The sequence below is a fragment of the Hirundo rustica genome, chromosome 3 (genome assembly GCF_015227805.2).
Source record: "Hirundo rustica isolate bHirRus1 chromosome 3, bHirRus1.pri.v3, whole genome shotgun sequence".
Taxonomy (NCBI): domain Eukaryota; kingdom Metazoa; phylum Chordata; class Aves; order Passeriformes; family Hirundinidae; genus Hirundo; species Hirundo rustica.
In genome coordinates, this window is record NC_053452.1 from 66448997 (window position 1) to 66470455 (window position 21459).

At 39.7% G+C, this 21459-nt stretch overlaps 1 protein-coding gene across 1 annotated transcript in view; it reads right to left on the reverse strand.

Annotated features, from left to right (window-relative positions):
• The window catches only part of SLC35F1 (solute carrier family 35 member F1), a 243100-nt gene that overhangs the window by 99171 nt on the left and 122470 nt on the right, over positions 1 to 21459 (reverse strand). Inside the window, exon 2 of the mRNA XM_040060287.2 lies at positions 8824 to 8999. Within this exon, the coding sequence (XP_039916221.1) occupies positions 8824 to 8999 (176 nt within the window). The remainder of the gene's footprint in view (positions 1 to 8823; positions 9000 to 21459) is intronic.

Below are 21459 nucleotides of genomic sequence, written 5' to 3' on the forward strand. Positions count from 1 at the left end.
TTGTTCTTTCATTATGATTCTTTTTTAATGAGAAAGACAATCGCAAGGATAAACTCTATTCCTCTGAATTTTTACACTAATTACATACAAAGCACCATTCTGGCAGAGCGGGACTTATCTCCTTCAGGCAATACAGTTATCATCTTGTAACCACACTTCAAATCTCCCATATGAACACTGGAGCTGCGTGTGCTGAATGTGGATCCTGCTACCCTGGCTAGCTGTTTGGCTTGATGAATGTTTAAATATTCCATAAATCACAGGGAAATACTGATACTGCATGAAGCGAGAGAGACAACCCTTGCATTCTGCTTACAGCTGTAGAATCAAGGGTGCACTATTTTATCAGAACCATTAACTTTCCTCATTGAAGTAGGAAGGTATGGTTGGTTTTGTAAACAGTACTTGAGATGTTTACATATTAAAAAGAGCCAGACGCACATACTACCTCTACAAAGGACAGTGATCCCTTAATTCTACAAAAAAATCAAGTGTTTGTGATTCAGCTCACATCCTTATGAGACAATTATTATTTGACATACTGTGAGGCAATCTGGGCTACACAGGGAGCTTCATTACTCTCAAATAAAATTACTGAGAACAACATTCACCCCTCTGCAACACCCTGATACTGTGGACTAAGTTTCAAAGCTCAATCTGTGCTCATGGCCATGGTATCTCAGCATTTCCAAGGCTGTGCCATACAATACCTTGCTTTCTACCTGCTCAGATGCCTTGATTCTTTCAGCTACAACATCTCTGGGTAGGTGACAGACAGGCCCCTATGTGAGCCAGTGGTACAAATGCACGTAACGGCATCTGCAGAGGTGGGGACAAAAATCAAGCAGCAAGATGCATGAGTGGTACAAAATGCACCTCCTCAGAGCTTCCTCGAGCCTGCCCACTCAACCTTCTAGTGATGAGGTTTATCTTCTCAAACAGGAACTCACAGACTTGTCTTCAGATTGGCACTGTCTTCGAAGGACTGGCAGGGCTCCTGGAAAAGTAAGCAAGGAGGGAACTTCCCAGGCTCAGCAACAAAATCTAAATCCTGATCCCAACTTAAATGCTTGCAAATATATGTTGCAGATTTGCCTCTCAGATTTAGGTGCTGGCATCACTAAGAAAAGCATGACAGTATGAAATGCCACATTGTGATGATTTTTTGATTCTGCTACATTCCACTAGCTACCTGTGATTTTGCAGCTGTGAGCTGAAGAACTGCAATGTTTCTCATTTTATTGCATCTGTGGTTTCCATTTATGGACTTGCTGGCATGAAATGGCCACAGCTGGCTAAATGTTCCTAAAATGAATGTACATTTACCTCCAGGGTAAAACTGCCTTTTTCTCAAGTAGTATTCTCAGTATAGACATTGCCTCACAGCGATGATGCAGCATCTTGATGCAAACATGGTTCATCACCCAGGACTCTGGCCAGCCTAAAGCTCAGCGTCCCTTTCATGCTCACTGCACTCAGTGCCTGTAAGGTTTGCTCTCATAAAATATGCACCAGTCTTTGAACCATGGTGCAAATCTGAATGCTGTGTCTGGAAGGTACTGGCTGAGGGCATAAACTTGGCAGCCAGAAAGATGACGAGGCCTGAGCTTCCCAAAGTGAGAGTGATCTGAACTGCCTGATTTGAATCCTACAGGGAGATTTTTACAAGGAGAGGTACCCCTAGTGGAACTTTAGAACAAATTCGTTCTCTATGTGGACAAGACTTCCCATTCCTTCATTTAGGTCAAGAGAATCAAGAGAATGGTTAGAGAACTGGGTTGGGTTTTTTTTTTTTTTTTTCCTGTGCTCTTGTCTGCATCAGCAGGCAAAGGAAAAATGAGGCGTTCTTATTCTTTCACACAATGCCATCTTGCAGCTTTTGTCTCTGACGGCAGAAAGGATACTTCCTTGAGCACCAAAGCTATTTTGAAAGCAAGCTAGTAACAAGAGGTCTCTCAGGGTTGAATGAGCTGCATCAGGGACCAGGGGATACTACCACAGAGAATGCTACAGCATGAATGCTTGATTAGGCCGGGCCTTTCTTGCTTTGGGGTTATCATGACTGTTTTAGTGATTGCATCATTAAACCACGGCATCCAGTGCTCACGCTCAACTGCTGCCACCTGCATCCTAGAGGAACAGCACTTTCCAATTTGCAGCTCCTATGTGCTATGGGATGTACATGATTTATTCCAATGGTACCATGCAAAAGCACAGAATGTGCTACTTTGGCCAGGATTTAAAAAAAAAAAAAGAAAGCTATTTTGTAACACAGGATGCATGCTGTGGGTTTGGACAGTAGGTGCCCAACCTAACAATCAGGAGCGCCTCACTGAGAGAAATAACTCTAGAAAGAAAAAGCTGAGGGGCTTTTTCAACCTTTACCTACCATTTTATTTGCCCTGTGTTTGGGGCCAGGATTCCTTTCTGCAAGTGTTTATTTGTACCCTGTTAAACAGCTGGCAAAGCAAAGCACACCTGATGAAAATGAAAATTGACTAAGCCCTGAAATACCCAGTCCTTTGCGTAGGTGGAAAGGAGCAGCAGAGCCAAAGCAGAAAGCATCTGTCTGCTGGTCAGTGTAACAACAGCAGCTGACAGTGAAAAAACCCCTGAGGATTAAAAAATACCATCCAACCTCTCTGCTAGGAATAGCCAAACAAATCAAAACAAAAGACGGAGGACAAGTCTATTGGTTTTAATCCTGTCTTTGTATTCCTAACATTTTTGTTGGTGGTGGTGGTGGGTTTTTTGTTTGTTTGTTTGGTTTTTTTACCCTGCCTTTCCAGCTATGTGGAATAATCATACTGTGCTGAAATTGCATCTGTTTTAGTATTATGGCTAAGAATGCAAGAAGACTTCATTGGACTGGCAAGGGAAATTCTATGGTTTATAGCAGCTGTCATAAAGGAAAAAATCCCAAGGTTCTGTATGAAAACTATACATACCTGAAAAGTTTGACACCTCACTGAACTGTTATCACCTACAGAGTAAAATAATGGAGGTTCATTCAGCAGCAGCAGCAGCAGTCAACATTTTATAGCAGGAAATTTTAAAAACTCAATTGAAAGTAGAATGAAAATTCAAACACAAACACAATTATTATGTAAATGGAACTCAACAGAAATCTGGCTCTAGTCATACTGGGTTTTTTCCAGCTAGCTTGCTGTGGTGTCCATGATGTGATAGGCAAATCCCAAATACATAACATATCATAATCCTTGCTCCTCTGAGCATGCTATCCAAAACTGAAAATTGCACATTACAAAAAAAGATCTCTGCAATTTGAAGTGCCTGTAAATAGCCAGCATTATAGTTTCATTTCTCCTAAAGTACAGAATTCCCTCTGAATATGAATAGGGCTCTTCAGATCCCAAACAAAGGGACTATTTGGCTGACCATTTTTGTAATAAACATATCCCACACGGTTTGGCATCCCTAATTAGAAGCCCACAGTAATTAGGAGAAAGTGCATTGCAGACAGCAATGTGCAACGCAGCAGGGAGATTCTGCAGTGCTGCTATGAGAATACCAAAGACCTGAAGGTCATTATTTTTCACTGGTTCCAAGCCACACTTTCTGCTGTGTTTCATTTTTACAACCCGGAATGAGCGTGGCCCCTTGCACTGGGAGGGCTGTGAGAATCACAGAATCAGAGAATGTCTTGGGTTGGAAAAGACCTTGAAGATCATCCAGTTCCAACACCCCTGCCATGAGCAAGGACACCTTCCACAAGACCAGACTGCTCAGATCCCCATCCAACCTGGCCTGGAACACTTTCAGGGACGGGGCATCTAAACCTATTTTCTTTCAGCTGAAAGCCATTTCCCGCTGTCCTATCCCTACGCACCTTTGTCAAATGGAAGGGATGGGCCAGCTGGACATGACTTTCCCCGTGCTTCAAGGGCAATGTCACAGCTTCTTGCAATGTCTGCCACGTGTTTGCAGGCCAATGTGTGGGCCGAGTTGTTGCCTTGAGAATCCAAGGACCCCTTCTATCACAGGCAGACAGCACAATAAAGCTACTTGGCTGCAGCTTTGAACATTTTATTTGACTGGAGGGATAACCGAGCTCTTTGTTTTACAGCAGAGGCATGAGCATGCTTAGGAAACTGAACAATGATGAAATGGATCTTTTCTAATCAAAATCATTCCCTGTCAAGGATGACAGTGAAGAGGAAATTCTGATGGGATCAATGCCTTTCCAGAAGACACTTCATCTCAATGATACAACATATATTGTCCAAAGTACATGATATCTAATACAGTTTGATCAGCTTAAATCATCTACTTTGTTTGTTTCCCAGACAAACAAGATTGTTCTTACTGGCAATTGACCAAAAAAAAATGCTGGTTTAAAAGAAATTCTGTTATGTCTACCTAGGTTAAGTGCATATTACCAGCTTTGTATTGATATACCTTTACTAGTGGAATGGAATTAGGTAATAAAAGACATTTACCATTTCTATCATTCAATAAATAAGTGACAAGCACTGCAGTGAAAAAAAAGAGCAACTCCTATATAGTGTTCTATTTTCCTTCAATTAGCTGGTTTTGGTCAACTTTGCTGAAGTAGGAATGATGCTGGGGAGGGGTGCCATTATCTAAATGAAAATACATACTCGGATAGCAGACACATCAGGAAATCACACATGGCTGAGATACTAATGGCATAAACCAGCCTGAGACAGAAATGCTTAAAAAAAATGATACGCCAGTAACAGGTCTGCAATCTTACCAGTCTCACAGGACTCCCTGGCTTACTCAGGGGCACAGATCACCTTTAATTATATGTCAGATCTAAGACATTACAGTTACTGTAGGGAAAACTCTATTTCCATTGACAGATGATAGAACCTCATCACTTGGCCTAGAAGCAGAACTGATCCAGACATACAGAGATTCATAAAAAATGTTTCTGAGCTAGCAAATCATTGCTGTCCCTTAGTACTGGTGGGCTGAAAATACTCAGTAACTTGTTGCACTAAAATTCAAGGAACAGCTTGCAGTGTGGAGCCCTCCTCATGCAGAATCTGGCCCTCAAGGCTTTATGGCTCCCGTCTGTTCAGAAGACACTTCCATTGCTCCCACATTTCTTGTTTTCCAGAATAACAAGAAAAAAGTAGCAGTTTCGTATTTTTTTCTGGTTTTAATGATGTCTAGTAGATGTGCTGTTTTAATTTGTAGCATATGTGACGTGGCTTTTAGAAGTAATTTATTTTTGGTGGCAAGCTGCTGATGCTTGCTCCCATGTCGGCTGTTAGCAATTAACACCTTCTGGTCCACTATGGACAATCTCCCACTTACTGCTTTTTAAGGTGCTAAAACTAATCTCCACCAGCTCTGCATCCTATAGCTCCATTTCACCCATTTTAGGCTTTTCTTACTGATAGACAAGGTATTTTTTTTATGACACACGACCCAGAGGATATAGGGAAGTGTCCCTACAAGATTTTTTTAAGCACTGAGGTGAGATAATATGTGTTAAAACCTTCTCAGAGGTGTTACCATGGAGAAATACAAGTTTTGGCTGTGAAAACAACAGGTATAAGAGGAAGCTACCTCAAGAGACGGAACTGAGTTATCTGTTACCTTGTTACCTGTTAAATGTTTGGCAGATCTATTTTTCATCAGAAAAATCCAAGTTTAGACAATTTTTTTTTTTTTACTTTTCATGATCTGTGCCTGAGTGGTATCTGTTTTAAGCCCCATATGAAAATCTCACAAGAATAGATCTCCTTCAATGCTTTTGCCACTTTATTTCTGGTCAGAGAACAAAGTTGCAATAATGAAATGCCTTACTTACTTCATTGCCTAAAACTATTGAGTCTTATTGAGTCTACTTTTACTCCTTGAAATTTTTCTTTTTTGGGGGGGTTAGGTTTTGTTTTGTTGTTTTCTTCTTGGGGGGGTGTCTTTTTTTTTTTTTTTTTTTTTTTTAACATGGAAATAAAGTTTTAAACACTCAGAGATTCTGACACCCTCAGGACTGTGCCTGCTCACTATCTGATGATACGCTGATTCACTGCAAGGTGACAGTCCTAATCTTTGCATCCATTAGAACAAGCACTGTGGTAAAACTATTACGGAAAACAATCTCACAATATAAAAACTTAGTGGATGCTGCTGATGCTGGGCTAACTTTAGCGGCTGGAAGCTGAGCATTCACTGCAGAAGGCTTTAGTCAGAAAAGCTCAGGAGCTTTAATCATCTGCTAACGAAGATTTTCAGAGACCAGTCAAATTCTACCTTTTCATTATCACTCAGGGAGAATATAAGAACAGTGAGGGACAGTTAAATCAAAGGGCATCCAGAGTATATCAAAATTTGGAAGAAGTCTCTAAAGAAAGAGGAAGTCTTTATGTCTTGAGGAAATTATAGCTTTCAGTCCCACAGTGAATTCAGAGTCTTTTTGCCTACCTCAAGTGACATCTCCTTAAACAGTACATTTCTGCAAAAATACCAAGGATTAGGAAAGCAGGGAAAGAAAAAGGGATGCAATTATTTTTTACTACGAATCAATTTATGGTTTGATTTCTGAAGGAGAAAGAGAACAATTTAAAAAAAAATCAGTCTTGCACAGAGAGTAGAAGTACTGAAATACCAAGACAGTGGAATGTACTTGAAAAAAAAGCTTTCTGATGATGTCAGCACTCAGAACAGAATCATCATTAATATTATTATCTGATTTCTATCTGTTAACGAAGCCACATGATTAGAGCTGCTAGAGAAACTGCCTTAATGGAACAAACACAGATAATGGATTTGAATAAATACACAAGCAAAAAGACAATGTCAGGCTCAGTCAGCTAGCAGCATTAAATCGTGAGTAAATTAAATAGGCTGTGTAGTGCTATACAATCCAGCAGGAATGTTATACTGAAAGCCTGGATCACTGCTTTCATTGCTTCTGTAGCCAATTTTATTTTGGACTGTTTTGGATGGAACCACCTTTTTGTTTTTGTTTTGTTTTTTGACAACTCCTTTTCCAGGCAATTCCATTGGTACACTTCACACCTGCCCTTGTTGTTTGTACAGTCTGTAATCAACCACAGGCTTTTTCAAACACTGTCCCCAGCCCTCTTCACTTGTCCATCAAATATTTTACACATATTCCTAATACTTACCACTTAGTTCCCAAATCTATCTTATTGGCACAACAGGTATTTTTGATAAACTCCCTTTAGTCCACCACTATATTTTTAGACAGAGTCAGAAAATTATTTATAAAGTACCTTTCTAATATATTTTTATATATGAATAAAGCAGAGTGCTTGATAGCCTTTTTTACATGTCAATATACACCAGGCATCAAGCATTATTCCAAATTAGCCTCTGTAATGCACAGCAGAATGTAGTATCTATATGGATATACCCTCTCACAAGCCAGCATTTTCAAAAAAGTAAAATCTATTTAAGAGCCCATATAGGGACTTGCCTTCCACAGTATTTAATCAGTCCAGAGAAGGACATTTCTGGGACAGAATTTGCGAACGTCTAGGCAATCCTACACTCAGAATAATTATTTTTAAACACAGTTCTCCAGAAAGATGCTACTAATAACACATTTTAAACCTTTGGCAGAGCAAAGTATGTGGTGAAGTTTCCCCCCTACACAAACTGAAATACCAAGACAGTGAAACACTGCCTGAGCAATCTCTCCTTATATAAGAGCCAACATTTCCTTTGCATGTTGGCTTTTATCACCTCTGAAAAATGTAAGTGGGGACCAATGTTTATAAAACTTATGTTGTAATATGCTTAAGTGCTTTGTGCTGGAGTATAGAGGCATATTTTTGACTGCTCATTTTTTGCATAGAAATTAAGTCCTTGCTGCTTTGGAACACTTTTAGCATTGTATGAAGAGATTGTACTACGAGTGAAAATCTTAGGCTTTGGTGTTGTTCCCAAAACATTAAAAGATGTAACATCAAAGAATGACCCAAAAATCATTGTTCCTGTAAGAAAACATGAGCTTTTCAGTATGCTGATAAATGTACCACAGCCTAAAACATTTTGTAGTTGTTATTCTCCACAGAGTCCTACCCTCCTTATGTCAGGAGAACACATGATATTTTTTTCTCCTTTATTTAGCTTCTAATCTACATGCTCTGAGAAGGTGAATAAATAAATTATTGCAAAAAAGAAGAAGAGTAGCTGATAAATGTACTTAAATGCATTCACTTCCCACACCTCATCTAGAAACAAAATCTCAAAGAAGGGAGGCATGTACGGGAAAGGGACAATCGCCCATATTACATATAGACTGTCAAAGAGAGAATCATTAGATAAACAGTACCAAAGCATGCTGTAAGCATGCATTTCTCATTTTGAAGGTCAGATTGGTTACAAAGACCGTGTGGCAAAGCAGTGATAGGGCCACAGAGCTGCTCTGCCCAAACATCCCCCCAGAGAGAGAGCATCCTGAAATCCCTCCCTTCATCTCCTACTTCCCAGTAGCTAAAAATTGGCTATTTCTTTCTGTCTAGTAAGGGAATGACTGAATTGCCATGATCAGCAACTAGAACTAGTAAGCTCTTCTTCGCTTTCATCTGAGCTCTCCTTAGCTCAGATGAATAACATCTCCTGATGTTTATTTTAGCTTTCAGGTAGCACCCCAGTCCTTGAGATCTAATGACCCATTCTTTGCTAATGAAGATTTGTTGGTATTTTTATCAGTTCATCCAATACATATTTCTAGGTATATGTAAATATGGAACAAATGTTAGTGGGATATGTGTCTAAATCATATTTCTTGTTGTTGTTCTTCAAAAGCCTTTATCTCCACTGTTTTCTATAAAACAATTTCAGAGAGACACTTACCTTGTCTGACAGCTAGTGTTGTTGTGTAGACCAAGAACAGAAGGATATAATTGAGGAAGCTCTGAAAAACAGGTGTGTTGGCATGGAAGTCTTCTGACAGATACTTGCTTGTGAGACCAATGCCACAGATTAGGAGGGAGAGCACCTGGCCAAGTGCCACAGACAGCAAGAGATCCCTGAAAGGAATGAGAATAACAGACATAAAACACTCAGCCTCCTCACTAAGGAGGAAATGCTCATCCTCCTCCAGGACTCATGTTCAACATTTCTGGGACATGTAAGAAACATGATGCTTCAGTCAATGAGGGGACCTGCTGGGTATAGCCAACATAACATTTCCATTATTTCTGCTCTTATCACGAGCGTAAACATTGCGCCAGCACAGTAGCTTTTATTCACATTTTAAACAACAGCAGATGGCATGTCCCTACCATTTGATTTTGCATTTCACATTTCACAAAGGATAAATTATAGTTTAAATCAACCAAAACACAGTACTGCTTCCTTTGAGCATCCCCCTTAACAGAAAGACCCAGGAGTATCAGAGACAGTGGGAAATACAGCTCTTTCAGGACTTAGCAACCAAAGAGAAAAAGAAGATAAAGGATAATGTTTCATCATCAAGATGAATATACATTTAATCATATAAACTATTCTTTCCATCCACTGTGCAAATACATTTGTATTTTCTTTCATCTTTTCAACGGCTTACTTTCTCTTCTGCTTGATGGAAACAGGAGATTACAATTTTCCCTTTCCTGTCTCCTTCTGGTTGCTAGAAATGTACTTTCTGGTTAGGCTTTTTCCTTTAATCTGTTTCTTCTTATTTTTCATCTCCAGTATCTTCTGCATTCTCCTATTACAACCCCATTCTCTTTCCCCACAGGTCTCAAATAGTTTCTTCTTTTGTGCACATTCTCTGTCTTCCTATAATTTTCTCTTTACTGCAGAAATTGCTATATCTGAAAGACATTTTCCCTTCAAATACCTCCATCTCTTTTACTCTCCTTGTTGAATTTATTATCTAAACACACAGCCAAACTGAGTCCAAACAATCCTCCTTTTCCAAATTTTGTAACAGGATCTCCTATGCCCACAACATAGGGATATCTATATATTTTTAATTACCCTTAAGAGTTTTCCCAGGTCCCCTGCATGTCAGCTCTCTTGTGCTGACCAGGCCTGCTCTACAGCTACGCCTTCCCATGCAGAAGAATGAAATGCAAAAGTGTTGGTCTGGTAGAGAAGCAAGAGAAACAATGCCAAGGAGAGCAATGGACATTAAAGGGGACATCTGGTCTGAGCCATGCCCACTGCTGCTGTTGCTGTCACCAGCTCCCAGAAAAGAGGAGCTGAGCTCCCTAGGGGAAGACACAAAGGAGAGGAGCATGTTCTGCAATGTCTCGTTTGAGCAGGCAATCCTAAGGGAGTAGAGGAAGGAGGGCAGCACCCTGCTCAGCTACAACAGTATTTCATGCGTGTTCTCTGCCAGACAGTTAAAAAAAATGCTGCTTCAAGGCTGCTTTGCTTTCCCTGACAGATTTCCCTGACCTCGGCTCTGTGTGTTTGGCAGTGATGAGAATCTGTGCTCCCACAACTCGGTAAACTCAAGTGTCAAACTTGTTTCTCTTTTTCTCATAAACAATCCTCCCACTAATGTGTCACGGTGTCAGTCATGGCGTGATTTAACCAAGGAGACACTGGAAAGCACAGGAGGCTGGGTAGTTATATTCAGCTAACATACCTTGCTGACAAACAGCCTGACACACAGAGTAAAGAACAAACTTTATTGTGCTAAACCCTGTGTTTTGATGGGAGACTGCTGGATAAGTAGCAAGTAAGACTCTACTACTGCTACCTCCACTTTCACATTACTCACTCTATGTGAAACACAACCATGGGAAACAAACACACTCAACAAAGGTGACATCCAAGACCATGGTGCAAATGCTGCCTACTCTACTGATCCTCAGTTCCTGCTGTTACCTGCTCTGCTCTTAACATGGAGTAGGAAATTTGAATAGTGACTGCAATTTAAATCCACATATTAATCTTGCACATTTGTTTACAGTTCTTCATTTAGCTGGATATTGTCTCCTACATTCTTCTGTAATTGTTCCATGCAGGGTTGTCCTCTTGCCTACTGCCATTTCTATAGCTTCATTTCATTAGTAAATGAGATGTTTGCAAATCGGTTGCCTGCTTTACAGGAAATGCAGGTGTGTCCCTGTATCTCGGCTGTGCCTGTGAGTGAAAGTTGCATTACATTCATTGTGGGATTGCACCTGCTCTGAAGAGAAGCATCTTGGATCCCACTTAGATTTACATGAAGCTAAACACACCCTCTCTCAGGAAAGGATTCTCACAATAACCTATTTCTTGCTCCCTAGGGCTGGTAGCTGTTGGGAACCACAGTAATCATTACATTTTTTCAGACTGGTGGGAAGTTTGATGAGGTCTTACAAAAGGTGTATTTTTTAGCTCAGCTCTCTATATTCAGGTGTGTCACCAGGCCTAACCAGTCTGTACTGACATTTGTGTTAAAAATCCAAACAACAAAACCTGAAAAACACCAGGTAAATGTCAAAGCTGTGTTTGACAGCTGTAGCCCTCTCTGGTGTACATTTTGATTCTCTCATTGCTATTTTGCAATTTATAAAACAACCATATTTTTTTATAGTTGATTCTTTGCCAAGTCATTCAACCACACCTACAAGTGGCAGTTTTCCTAAAGAGTTGATATCTACAGCACACACACAGACACATACAGCCTGTCCTCAGCTTCTGTATTTTATATTTCATAAACTTATAAACAAGAAGGTAAATCAAATTTTATGGTCTTATCCCTAAAAAGTCATTGAGAATGCCTTTCTTCTGTCAATTACAAAATATGTCAAAAAATCCACTTGCTTTTGTATTATTGAAGTCATCAATCAACACAAAGGGTAATTGGAGTTCAGTAAATACAGACGTGGACAAAAATCAAGACTGTGAACCTAAACTTCCAAGTCTGTAGGTAAAGGTTGAATCAGTATAATCTCTATAATTTGAAAGAGCTTTTGAGTTAAAATTGTCTTTTAGACAAAAACAGAATGTAAAAACTGCAGAAAACTACTTAGTGGGAATCCAAGTGCAAATAGTACCATCAACTGTCTTTCAAAACATTGACTACATAAATGATATTGAGTACATACACACTGCTTGTCTCTGATTTTTGCACACATTTGGCATTTCTAATTATGTAAGAAAACTCATTCTGAAATCAAGCTGTTGTACTTCTCTTCTAGTCAGGACTTAGTTAAACATTTCACAGTTGATGGATGACACAGAGACATACAAATCTTTTATTCTTATTTCATCGGTGCAAAGAGTAGCATGTTAGATGTTTAAGCAGAACTAATTCAAGTGCCCATGAAATGCTCAGACTTGAAGGAAAGGTGATCTATTTTATAAAATTTAACTACTCCTACGACAGTTCGTGCCCACATCAAACTCTCCTGCCACACCTAGTAACATGCCCATTACAAACATGAATGACAAGCAGTGGCACGGAAGATTTTGTGTGCTCCCCTTCTCTCACCACTGTAGGTTGTGACACACTAACCATTACCATGGAAAACAGTAATGAAATGAAAAGTAGGTAAGAGAAAGCAAATTACAAATCAATAAAATGCTCATTTTTGCCTTGGCTGAATGGAAGAGAACAACTCATTTCTCTCCAAATAGAAAAATGGAAACAAATCTCAAATCACTTGTTTAAATTGGTGACGATGTCAGTGGCAATATAGAAAAATACAATTTTTTGATAAACCTAACAATGAATGTAAGATACCTGAATTAAAAAAAAAAAAAAAAAAAAAAAAAGAAGTTGGTAACATTAACTGTATTTTTTTTTCCAGCAAACGATGAACTAATAATACAAGAGTCTTAACTCCTGAGCCTTTAATATCTGGATAAGAATAATAACATACCCATTCTTTTTTAAGAAGAAGCAGCAAGCAAACACCGAAAAGAAGATTTTAATGGCTGTGGAAAACCTACTATTCCCTTTAGATAAAGTAGAAAGACACTAACTCAGTGCTGTCATCTCTGGCACTCATAAGTATCTTCCCCAGAAATCATAATACTGTTGAAATATGCAACATGGCTCCTATCTGCAACACTTTCTGTGTTGCTTTTCATATTTTCCACCACCTAAAGACTGGCACAAAGGATGATTTCTCCCCTAAGCCTTTGGTCTACCGTGCTGGGTTCAGTAGCACATTCACTGAGGAAGCAACATTGATTCATATCTTGAAGAAAAGCTGTGTAGTTTGATGGCCTTCAAACAGTACACCAAAAAGAGAGTCTCACTACAAAAAGCTTTATGAAAGTGATGATTTCTGCCTTTCAGGATCCAATTTCTCTTTATCTGAGTGCTATTCTATTTCTCTATTTGTATTCTATTTAAATCAAAATAAAGCAATTCTTCAAAAATTCCGTTTTTCCTCACTAACACCAACAGTACTTTCTCAAACCAAGTTAAAACAGGGAAAGATCTTCAGCTTGCAGTTAAACTTTGATCTCATAAATGCATAGAATCATTGAATCATCTAGGCGGGAAAAGGTCATTTAGTCCCGAAAAGGTCATTTAGTCCAACCATTAACCTAGGATCAGATGGGTATTTTGAAGTAAGAAGTAGGTCAGAATTACTCCTAAACCTCCAGGTGTCATATTGCTAAGTGAGTTTTTCACAACATACTAACAAAATTTTAAAAAATACTTCTTTATTGTCTCTTTAGAAGTGGAGCCAGAAGACAAAGCCTCATCTTTACATCGGGAGCCACTTAATTCTGTTTAAATGCCTTTAATTCTGTTTAAATGCCTGGGCAGGTAGCTGCTGTGTATCCTTTTTACTTGTTCCCTCAGGCTTATGGAAATTCCTGTCACTTGAGTATCTCCTTCTTTATCAGCCATGATAAAGCCAAACTTCTGAAGGCAGATATTCTCATATCAAAGAACTCTGAAGCTAGTGCTTGGTTCCTTGCACATAACTGCTGGCGTAATAAAGTGTACTAAACAGCCATAGGCAGGTTATCCTGTAATTATTTTCATTAAGTTATTTAGCTCTGAATACTAGTTCATTCCCATACCCTCCCCAGAACACAGAAACACTCTTCACAGCACAAAATCAAGGCAGTGCAACATTCAGAAGGAGCCACACAATCACAGCTGCTGTATGCTGGTGAATCAGTGACATGCAGAGGGCGGCCAAAGGATTTAAACATTCAGGCCTATTTAATTGACACTAAATCCTGTTTTAAAGCACTCTCCGTGTCAGTTTAATTTTACTGCTTTCCCTCCTCTCTTTTGCACTTTATTTGGTATCTTTCCACTAGTAAGTCCCCACTGCATCAGTTTTAGGGTATCTCAGATGGTAAAGAACAGAGACTACCACTACTTTTCATCTCTGGCATGAGGTGTGTCAATCCTTCAGCATGCCACAGGCTCCAGCAGACACGAGATGGGCAGTGTGCTTCCCGAGCCAAAATTTCACTAGAGGAACACATCTATAAAAGCTGCTTTACAGCACTGTTAGAAACGGCCTGCAGGCAGGATCCCTCTTTCTCCAGGACGGTAATGACTGCCACACAAAGTTACAGCTCCAAATGTCCCAAGCATGTATTTAAAAAAAGAAAAAAATCATACACACTTCACTCAGACACTGACAACCGCTATGCCATAGTGAAATTGATGATGTCTGTCACAGCCCTGTGATTTTGCCAAGCTTTTTCATTTGAGTGCATTTTAGTGTGTTTCTATAAAAGCATGAGGAAACATAAAACGAGGTCTTAAAAACTTCACATTGATTCAAAGTAAGCAGAAGTTATGCCCCTATAGAAATCCAGTCAAGTTTATTTAAATGCTTACAGGGGGTTATGGAATCTTATTTTAAGATTCTACTTATCTGGTATAAATATTGATGCATATTACCATAGAAAAAACAGGAAGAGCACACGTCAGAATCACAAATACTAACGACCATCGCCAGCATGGAATGTGATTGTTTCCACTGCAGCTGAGTTCCTAAGTTCCCACACAACCCCCCCTTTGAATAGCTGCTTAATGAGGACACGGACATTACTTCCATATTTTGTGGTTCACATTTAACACTGACATAGGCAGCTTGTGAAAGAATAAATTAACAAGATTTGTTCTGGACAATCAACTGAGCTCTCACTGAAAGCTAAAGCTGCAGATTTCCTAATAGCTTTGAAGCATATGAAGTCTCCTATTAGTCCTGCATTGCTCTGAAATTGATTGCATCTAGAGAACAATATTCTACACTAATTTTGCATGGAAGCTTGTCTTTTCTTATTTTCCCCTTATTCTGACATGGCTGTTACACAGGGGAGAAATGTTACAAGTTGGCACATGCAACCCTTCCTTCCTCTCTGCCTCTCTCCACAGAGTGAGGATTGCAGCAAGTACCTTCAGTTAATGCATCAAAGCTGCTGTGCACCACTTTAGAGTGATTTACAGAAGCAGTCCCAATATTCTATAATTAGATGTTCACAGCACTAATAGCGAGCACATCGCCCAACGCATATACTGAAAATAACATCATGGGCTGGTGTGCCATGGTATTCTATTGGTCAGCTACTCCCATAGTCTACAGTCTCTGCAAGCATTCTAGATGACGCCTCAAGAAAATACAGTGAATTTGAGGGTCTAAATAAAGGACACTTTTAACATTTCTGGCAAGGAAGAACAAACCGATGTAAAATATTTTCAGAATATAGGTATCAAGCCATTGCTGAACAGTGAAATACCAAAGTCTGAATCCCAACTAAAGCCATACACTGCATTAAAATAAAAACAACATTAATATTAACCGACAAATCGGAGAGAGAAACCCCTGCAACACCAAGCCTATCCATCATTTAATTCCTACTGAGTCATTATTTTGAAATCTTTCTTGCATTTATGTGAAGTACAAGCTTTGTAGTGGATCTCAGCACAAAGGGTGGGTAGTTGCAGACTACCTGAAGCTCCCACCGAAGCTCGAAAGAAATTCTCTGTGCCATAAGCTGGGGGTAGGAGGGGAGCTCTGCACCTTCTTTTTCTCATCATCCTATCTCGCCACTTCCACAGCAACTTGTCACTTGCGCTGCAGCTCTGGATCAAGCTCCACACCTTCTTTTCTCAGCAGGGGCCAGCACCTCATTGCAGCATCCAAGGAACAACCCTGAGGGGCAGCAAAGGGACAGCCAGAGCTGGACATGTAGTCAGCACTTCCCCAGAGTTGAAGAAGCCCCAGCAGCCACTGCCTTGGCTGGAAGGACACCCTGGGCATGGGGAGAGCTCCCCATGTTTCTTATAATTTGTTTTTTGGCTTTCCTAGATGCTTTGAGGTTTTTCTATTCAAGACATTAAGATTTTAATTTGTATTCAAATACAACTGAGCTTGATTTTAAGAACCTTTTGGGGACATCACTTAAAATCAAAGTGTACGTACATCTGCCTCAAAGCTGTGGCAGACTCAGACTCTGCTGCTTTTCAGGGATTGCTAGAGTGACCAGCCCAGATTGTTGACTTCAGGTGAAAACAAAGCCGAGTCACATTCAGCAAGCCTTAGGAGTCTCTGAAGCAGTTTCTTAAGATGAGCTTTTACCTAGTAAATTTCCCAATTCTTGTATATTGCCAGTTACAGCAATTCTTGAAAATGCATTTAATTTACCATACACTTATATCCAACTTCAGACACGTACACACAAACATGCTCATAGTTATGTGTGTTTTACAACAGTTACTTTAGTAACTGCAAATTTTTAAAGACTATTCTTACACAGATAAAATATATGCCTGCATTTAATAGCTAACTATATACTGTTGAGACACCCGCTGCACTGACTCTAAGTGCAAACAAGGCACTCCTTTTTAAATTATTATTATTATTGAATAAGATAATGTTTAAAGATAGCAAAGGAAAGTGTGGTGACAAAACTTCCATGCTATTGTCTTGATGGAGTCCAGTGCTAAATCCCTACAAGCAAATTGGAGGCAGGGGGTGGGTGTGTGTGTGTGTGTGTGTGTGTGTGTGTGTGTATGTTGGTGCAATTTGCTTATAGTCATCTTCATCCTACCAGAGAGCTAACAAAGAAAATAAAACATGCTTATCCTAAAATTATGCCTAGGTTTTGAAACAGCTACCTGCCTTCCCAACAGCAATTTCCTGGTTCCTTTTCAGGTAAAAATCACCAGACTTGGAGCCCCAGAGGCTTTTTCTCTTTAAGAATGATGGTCACTCCATATACAGTTCTTGCCAATTTCTCAGCCTATACTAGATAGACTGAAAATTTCAATCTTTTGAATGAAATCAAAAGTATAATTACAGATGGCCACGAGATAAAGAAATTGTATTTCAGGTTATTTTAGTCAAATAAATTGACTGAAGCTACCTGCAGTCCATAAATTTTTATAAATTTCACTGTCTACCCAAGTATGAGAAATAAAGATATAGAAATATATAAATACGTAAATAATGGATCAAGATTGGAATAATAAATGACAGAATTAACCTTCCATACAAGAGCTTACAAAACCAGTTACAAACACCAACTTCTGAATATGGTACCTTTGAAAAAGTAACTTCTTCCATCATTATCCAGAAATTAATTCAAAAGTGATATTTCCAGTCTTAGAAATAGAAGTAAGAGACTCAATTATGTATTAAGAGTGAGCCGTAATTTCTCAAGCTAGAAATCCATGTGACAGCTACTGAAAATACATTTTTTCCAAAGAAATCTAGGCAGTCATTGGGCTGCTGATCAGTTATTTTTATCATTCAAGAATAAAGCACACAAATAGATGTGGTTTTGAGATAGATATTTATCTTTACTCTCTTCTAAATGTGCCAGTCTGAGCTTTCAGATGTTGAAAGTAATGAGGATGCGGAAGGACTGATGGCTCTCTGTTTCTTGTAGAAAAGAAATTCACTGTCAAATTGCATTAGCTCATCTCACTTGCAGTGGTTTTTACGCCTAAGGCTCAGGACATTATAAATACAGGGACGAATATCTTTAGATAGTATGAGAAAGAGTTATAAAGTTTCAGCTCAGCTGAGATCATCATCAGCTCCCAGTTTTCTCAGAGGAGCTGAAAGCCTACAGTAATAGACCTGGACAATTCCCAGCATCAAGAAAAATAGCTCACCAGTGCCCAAAGTAGTACAACATCACTTCTTACTGCTCTCTTGCCATTACTGTACAGTGCTAATACAGTTTAAACTGATGGGGGTTTATGGACTCTTACATCTTTTGAGAGACAGTTGATAAAGGAGGAGATGAAAAGCATTACAGCTCCTGCTATACCCCTGCCACTGATAAGCCAATCTTGATTTGAACGGTCTGATGGAAAACAAGTTCAAATGACTCAAGATTCCTCAAGTGATAGATGCTACTGTAACTTAATTCAGTGTTGTCAGAAACACATAAGTATGGGCTTGGAGTTCCTACAAAATAGTATGTATGTGAGTCAGGATGATGGATGATTTCAAATTTTCCCTGATGCTCCCAAAAGTGGCAAAAATTGTTTTTGAATTTCTGTTCCCACACAATTCATAACTCTAAGCATTTGCAAATGTGTGTACTGACTGCTCATCTACAATTAGGTAACTAAAAACATTATAGCTCCCTTGTAAAACTGGAGATCAAAAAAATACAGATGTCAATATTGGAAGTGAAATAATGCATCTATCAATATCACGGCTTGATAAATAAGAAATATTTTGGAGAAATAAAGTTACTAATTCAATTATTACAAGAGATAGAATTGTTTTCCATCTTTTTAATATCAGTACATTTGCAAAATAACAATTTTTCATTTTAGAGAGCACTTAATATCTATTTTAATTTAAAAATCAAATTTATCTGCCTGGATTTTGCAAAATCTTTTGCAAAAACTAACTACATTTAAAACTTCAGAACACAACAGTTACTTTTTTCCCCTGCAACTCTTAAAAATAATTCGAGTTCAAAAATCCCTGCTTCTGTGGGTGACATTTTCTCCCCAAGTAGGCATATGCAATTCTCATAAGTATGCATTGTTTTTACAGTGAGTTGCTACTCCATAATCTACATTATTGAAGCATGTAAAAGAAACCTTAAGAAAAACTGGCCCCTGAATACTGGCCCCTTAATTGCACCCCTGGGGCAGAAAGACAAAGGATCCCCATATTAGCATTTCATCAAGGACAACACTAAGCCATTGCACACATTCCAAATGTCCCTCTGCTTCAAAGGAGAGATGCTCATGTGCCTGTGGCTCATTCTAACCAGCTCTTCCAGGCTCTGACCTTCTTTTGCTTTTTCCCATGTGTGGGATGTATTGCTGCTACCTCATTCTGCAGCCCCTCAAGCAGGAGTAACGCTCAAAGTTGCTTGCTCATGGATATTACGACAAACACAAGGATGTTAAAATTTTATGCATTTTTTTCCCAACAGTGCTTTAATGCACAGAGGCCAAGATGAGCGTCTTTCTCTATCCTATTCTTGCCTGTGAAGCCTGTATACTGAGTTTCAGGGTGGCACAACTTCATTATGGAGAAACAGAAAACACCCTCAATAGATCTACTACTAATCTGGTGGTTGATACACCACAGGAGGCAGAATATGTGAGTGCAAGTCCCCAGAACAAGACCCCTGAAGCTACTTCGGTAAACAGCTTAAGAGTTTGGCTGCTTTACTGAGTTGGGCATCACCTTCTGGAAGAGAAGTTTGTGCTCTGGCTCTAGAGAAATTGCAGCTGGAGAGGAAATTCCTGTTTTGGGTCAGTAACTACTCCAGGGCTACGGTACTGAGGGGTTTCAGCAGGCAGCACCCTTCCTGGCTGTATCAATTGCCCTACTTGCAGGATTTGAAAAGTGTTGAGTTCTCTTCTCTGTCTGCTACTGGTCCTTTCTGAAAGCCAAGTCCTACTAAGGCGTTTTGAGTTGGGTGCCCAGAATTGATTCAGCAATAACCCAGGGGGGCTCTCACAGTTCTTTCTGCCTTCCTGCTTCTAAGATACAGAAGGGTCTTGCAGGAAAGAAAGCACTTGGTGAAAGGGGGCACAGCAAAACCAGCCTTACAGAGAGGTAGAGTGCAAGTACTTCTCCTTGCTTTTGCTGTTTGCTCAATACACACCAGCGATAATCATTACTCAGCCAAAACAACACAAGAAGTCCAAACTTCTGCATCTGCATTCATCTGCATTCTGCTTATAATTCAAAAAGAAAGAAAGCCATTTTAAATGGAAATTACAACTGGAGAGAATTCAACTCCTGCTAAATGAAAAGTCCAACAACACTAAGTTCTTCATTTTTAGGAATGAGTGTGGTGGTTCTGGTTTAATGGTCTACCCTTAGGCTCCAAGATAAATGTCTCCTTTCCTGTCTTCCTTTCAATTTTGAGAAACAGCACGACTGCCTCTGTCAACACTGCAAATTTTCTACAGACCTGACACACAATGATGGAACAGGCTCAGCTGAAAAAACATAAGGCCACTGATCTCATTTTCCTGTCTTATTAGAATTCAGAATTGCAAGGTGTTTGAAATAAATAAAAATAAATAAACTGTAAGTGGTCTGGGAAGTCGCCAGCTGCAGATTTTTAGAGTCAAGACAGACAAGTTCCTGGCCTACAGGAAGCTGCTGCAGTGCCGAATGTATGACTGAAGTCACTGATCACTTACAGATGGAGAATGATGAATCAGTTAAATTAGAATGAAAGCTGTGGAAAAAAGGGAGCTGTAAAGTCCTCTTGAAGGAAATAAACCAAGTGACATTTGCCAGAGCATTCCCTGCCTTCCAGGTTGCTTCACTGCAATTTTTTCACAAAAGTAGCATCTAAATTTCAGATATGCAAAAACAAGAAAAGAGAACTCAATCACGTAAAAGATTTTCTTAATGGGTACAATTTTGCCTTGCCAGCACTGAACTGTAGAGTCATGCAAAGGCAATGAGCAGGCTATAACCAGGCCACTGAAGGTGTCCTTGCTGTGTGCCGCTGTTATGCCATTTCCTTCCCAAATACAGGGCAATAGCGTGCCAAAACACACCCTCACCCAGGAGAACATGGATCAAAATTGATGCAGCAGATGAGATCAGCCTTGTGTGGTTTTCCCAGTGAATGCTGGGAAGTCAGTCAGCACCATGCCACTCTCCTGACAGTGGTGGATACAGAGGAGGCATAGATCTGTTCTTCCCCTTATCCTTCAGGTGTGCCAACTTCCACGTCCCCGATTCTGGGGAGTGGCACTCCTCCCAGTTGTTCTGCATGTAGCGTGTCACCAGTGGCTCCTGTGTTGGTTCACCCTCACAACATCCCAATCAGAGAGATTCACAGAATATCCTGAGTTGGAAGGGACCCACAAGGATCACTGAGTCCAACTCCTGGCCCAGCACAGGATGCCCCAAGAGCCACATCATGCCTGAGAGCATTGTCCAAAAGCTTCTTGAACTCTGGCAGACTTGGTGCTGTGACCACCTCCCTGGGGAGCCTGTGCCCATGCTCAGCCACTCACAGCTGGAGGATGGTTAAGCATTAATATCTATCTAGAGGTTATCTTAGTAGCTAAGTTAAACTTCCCCTAATACAGCTTCAGTCCATTCTCTG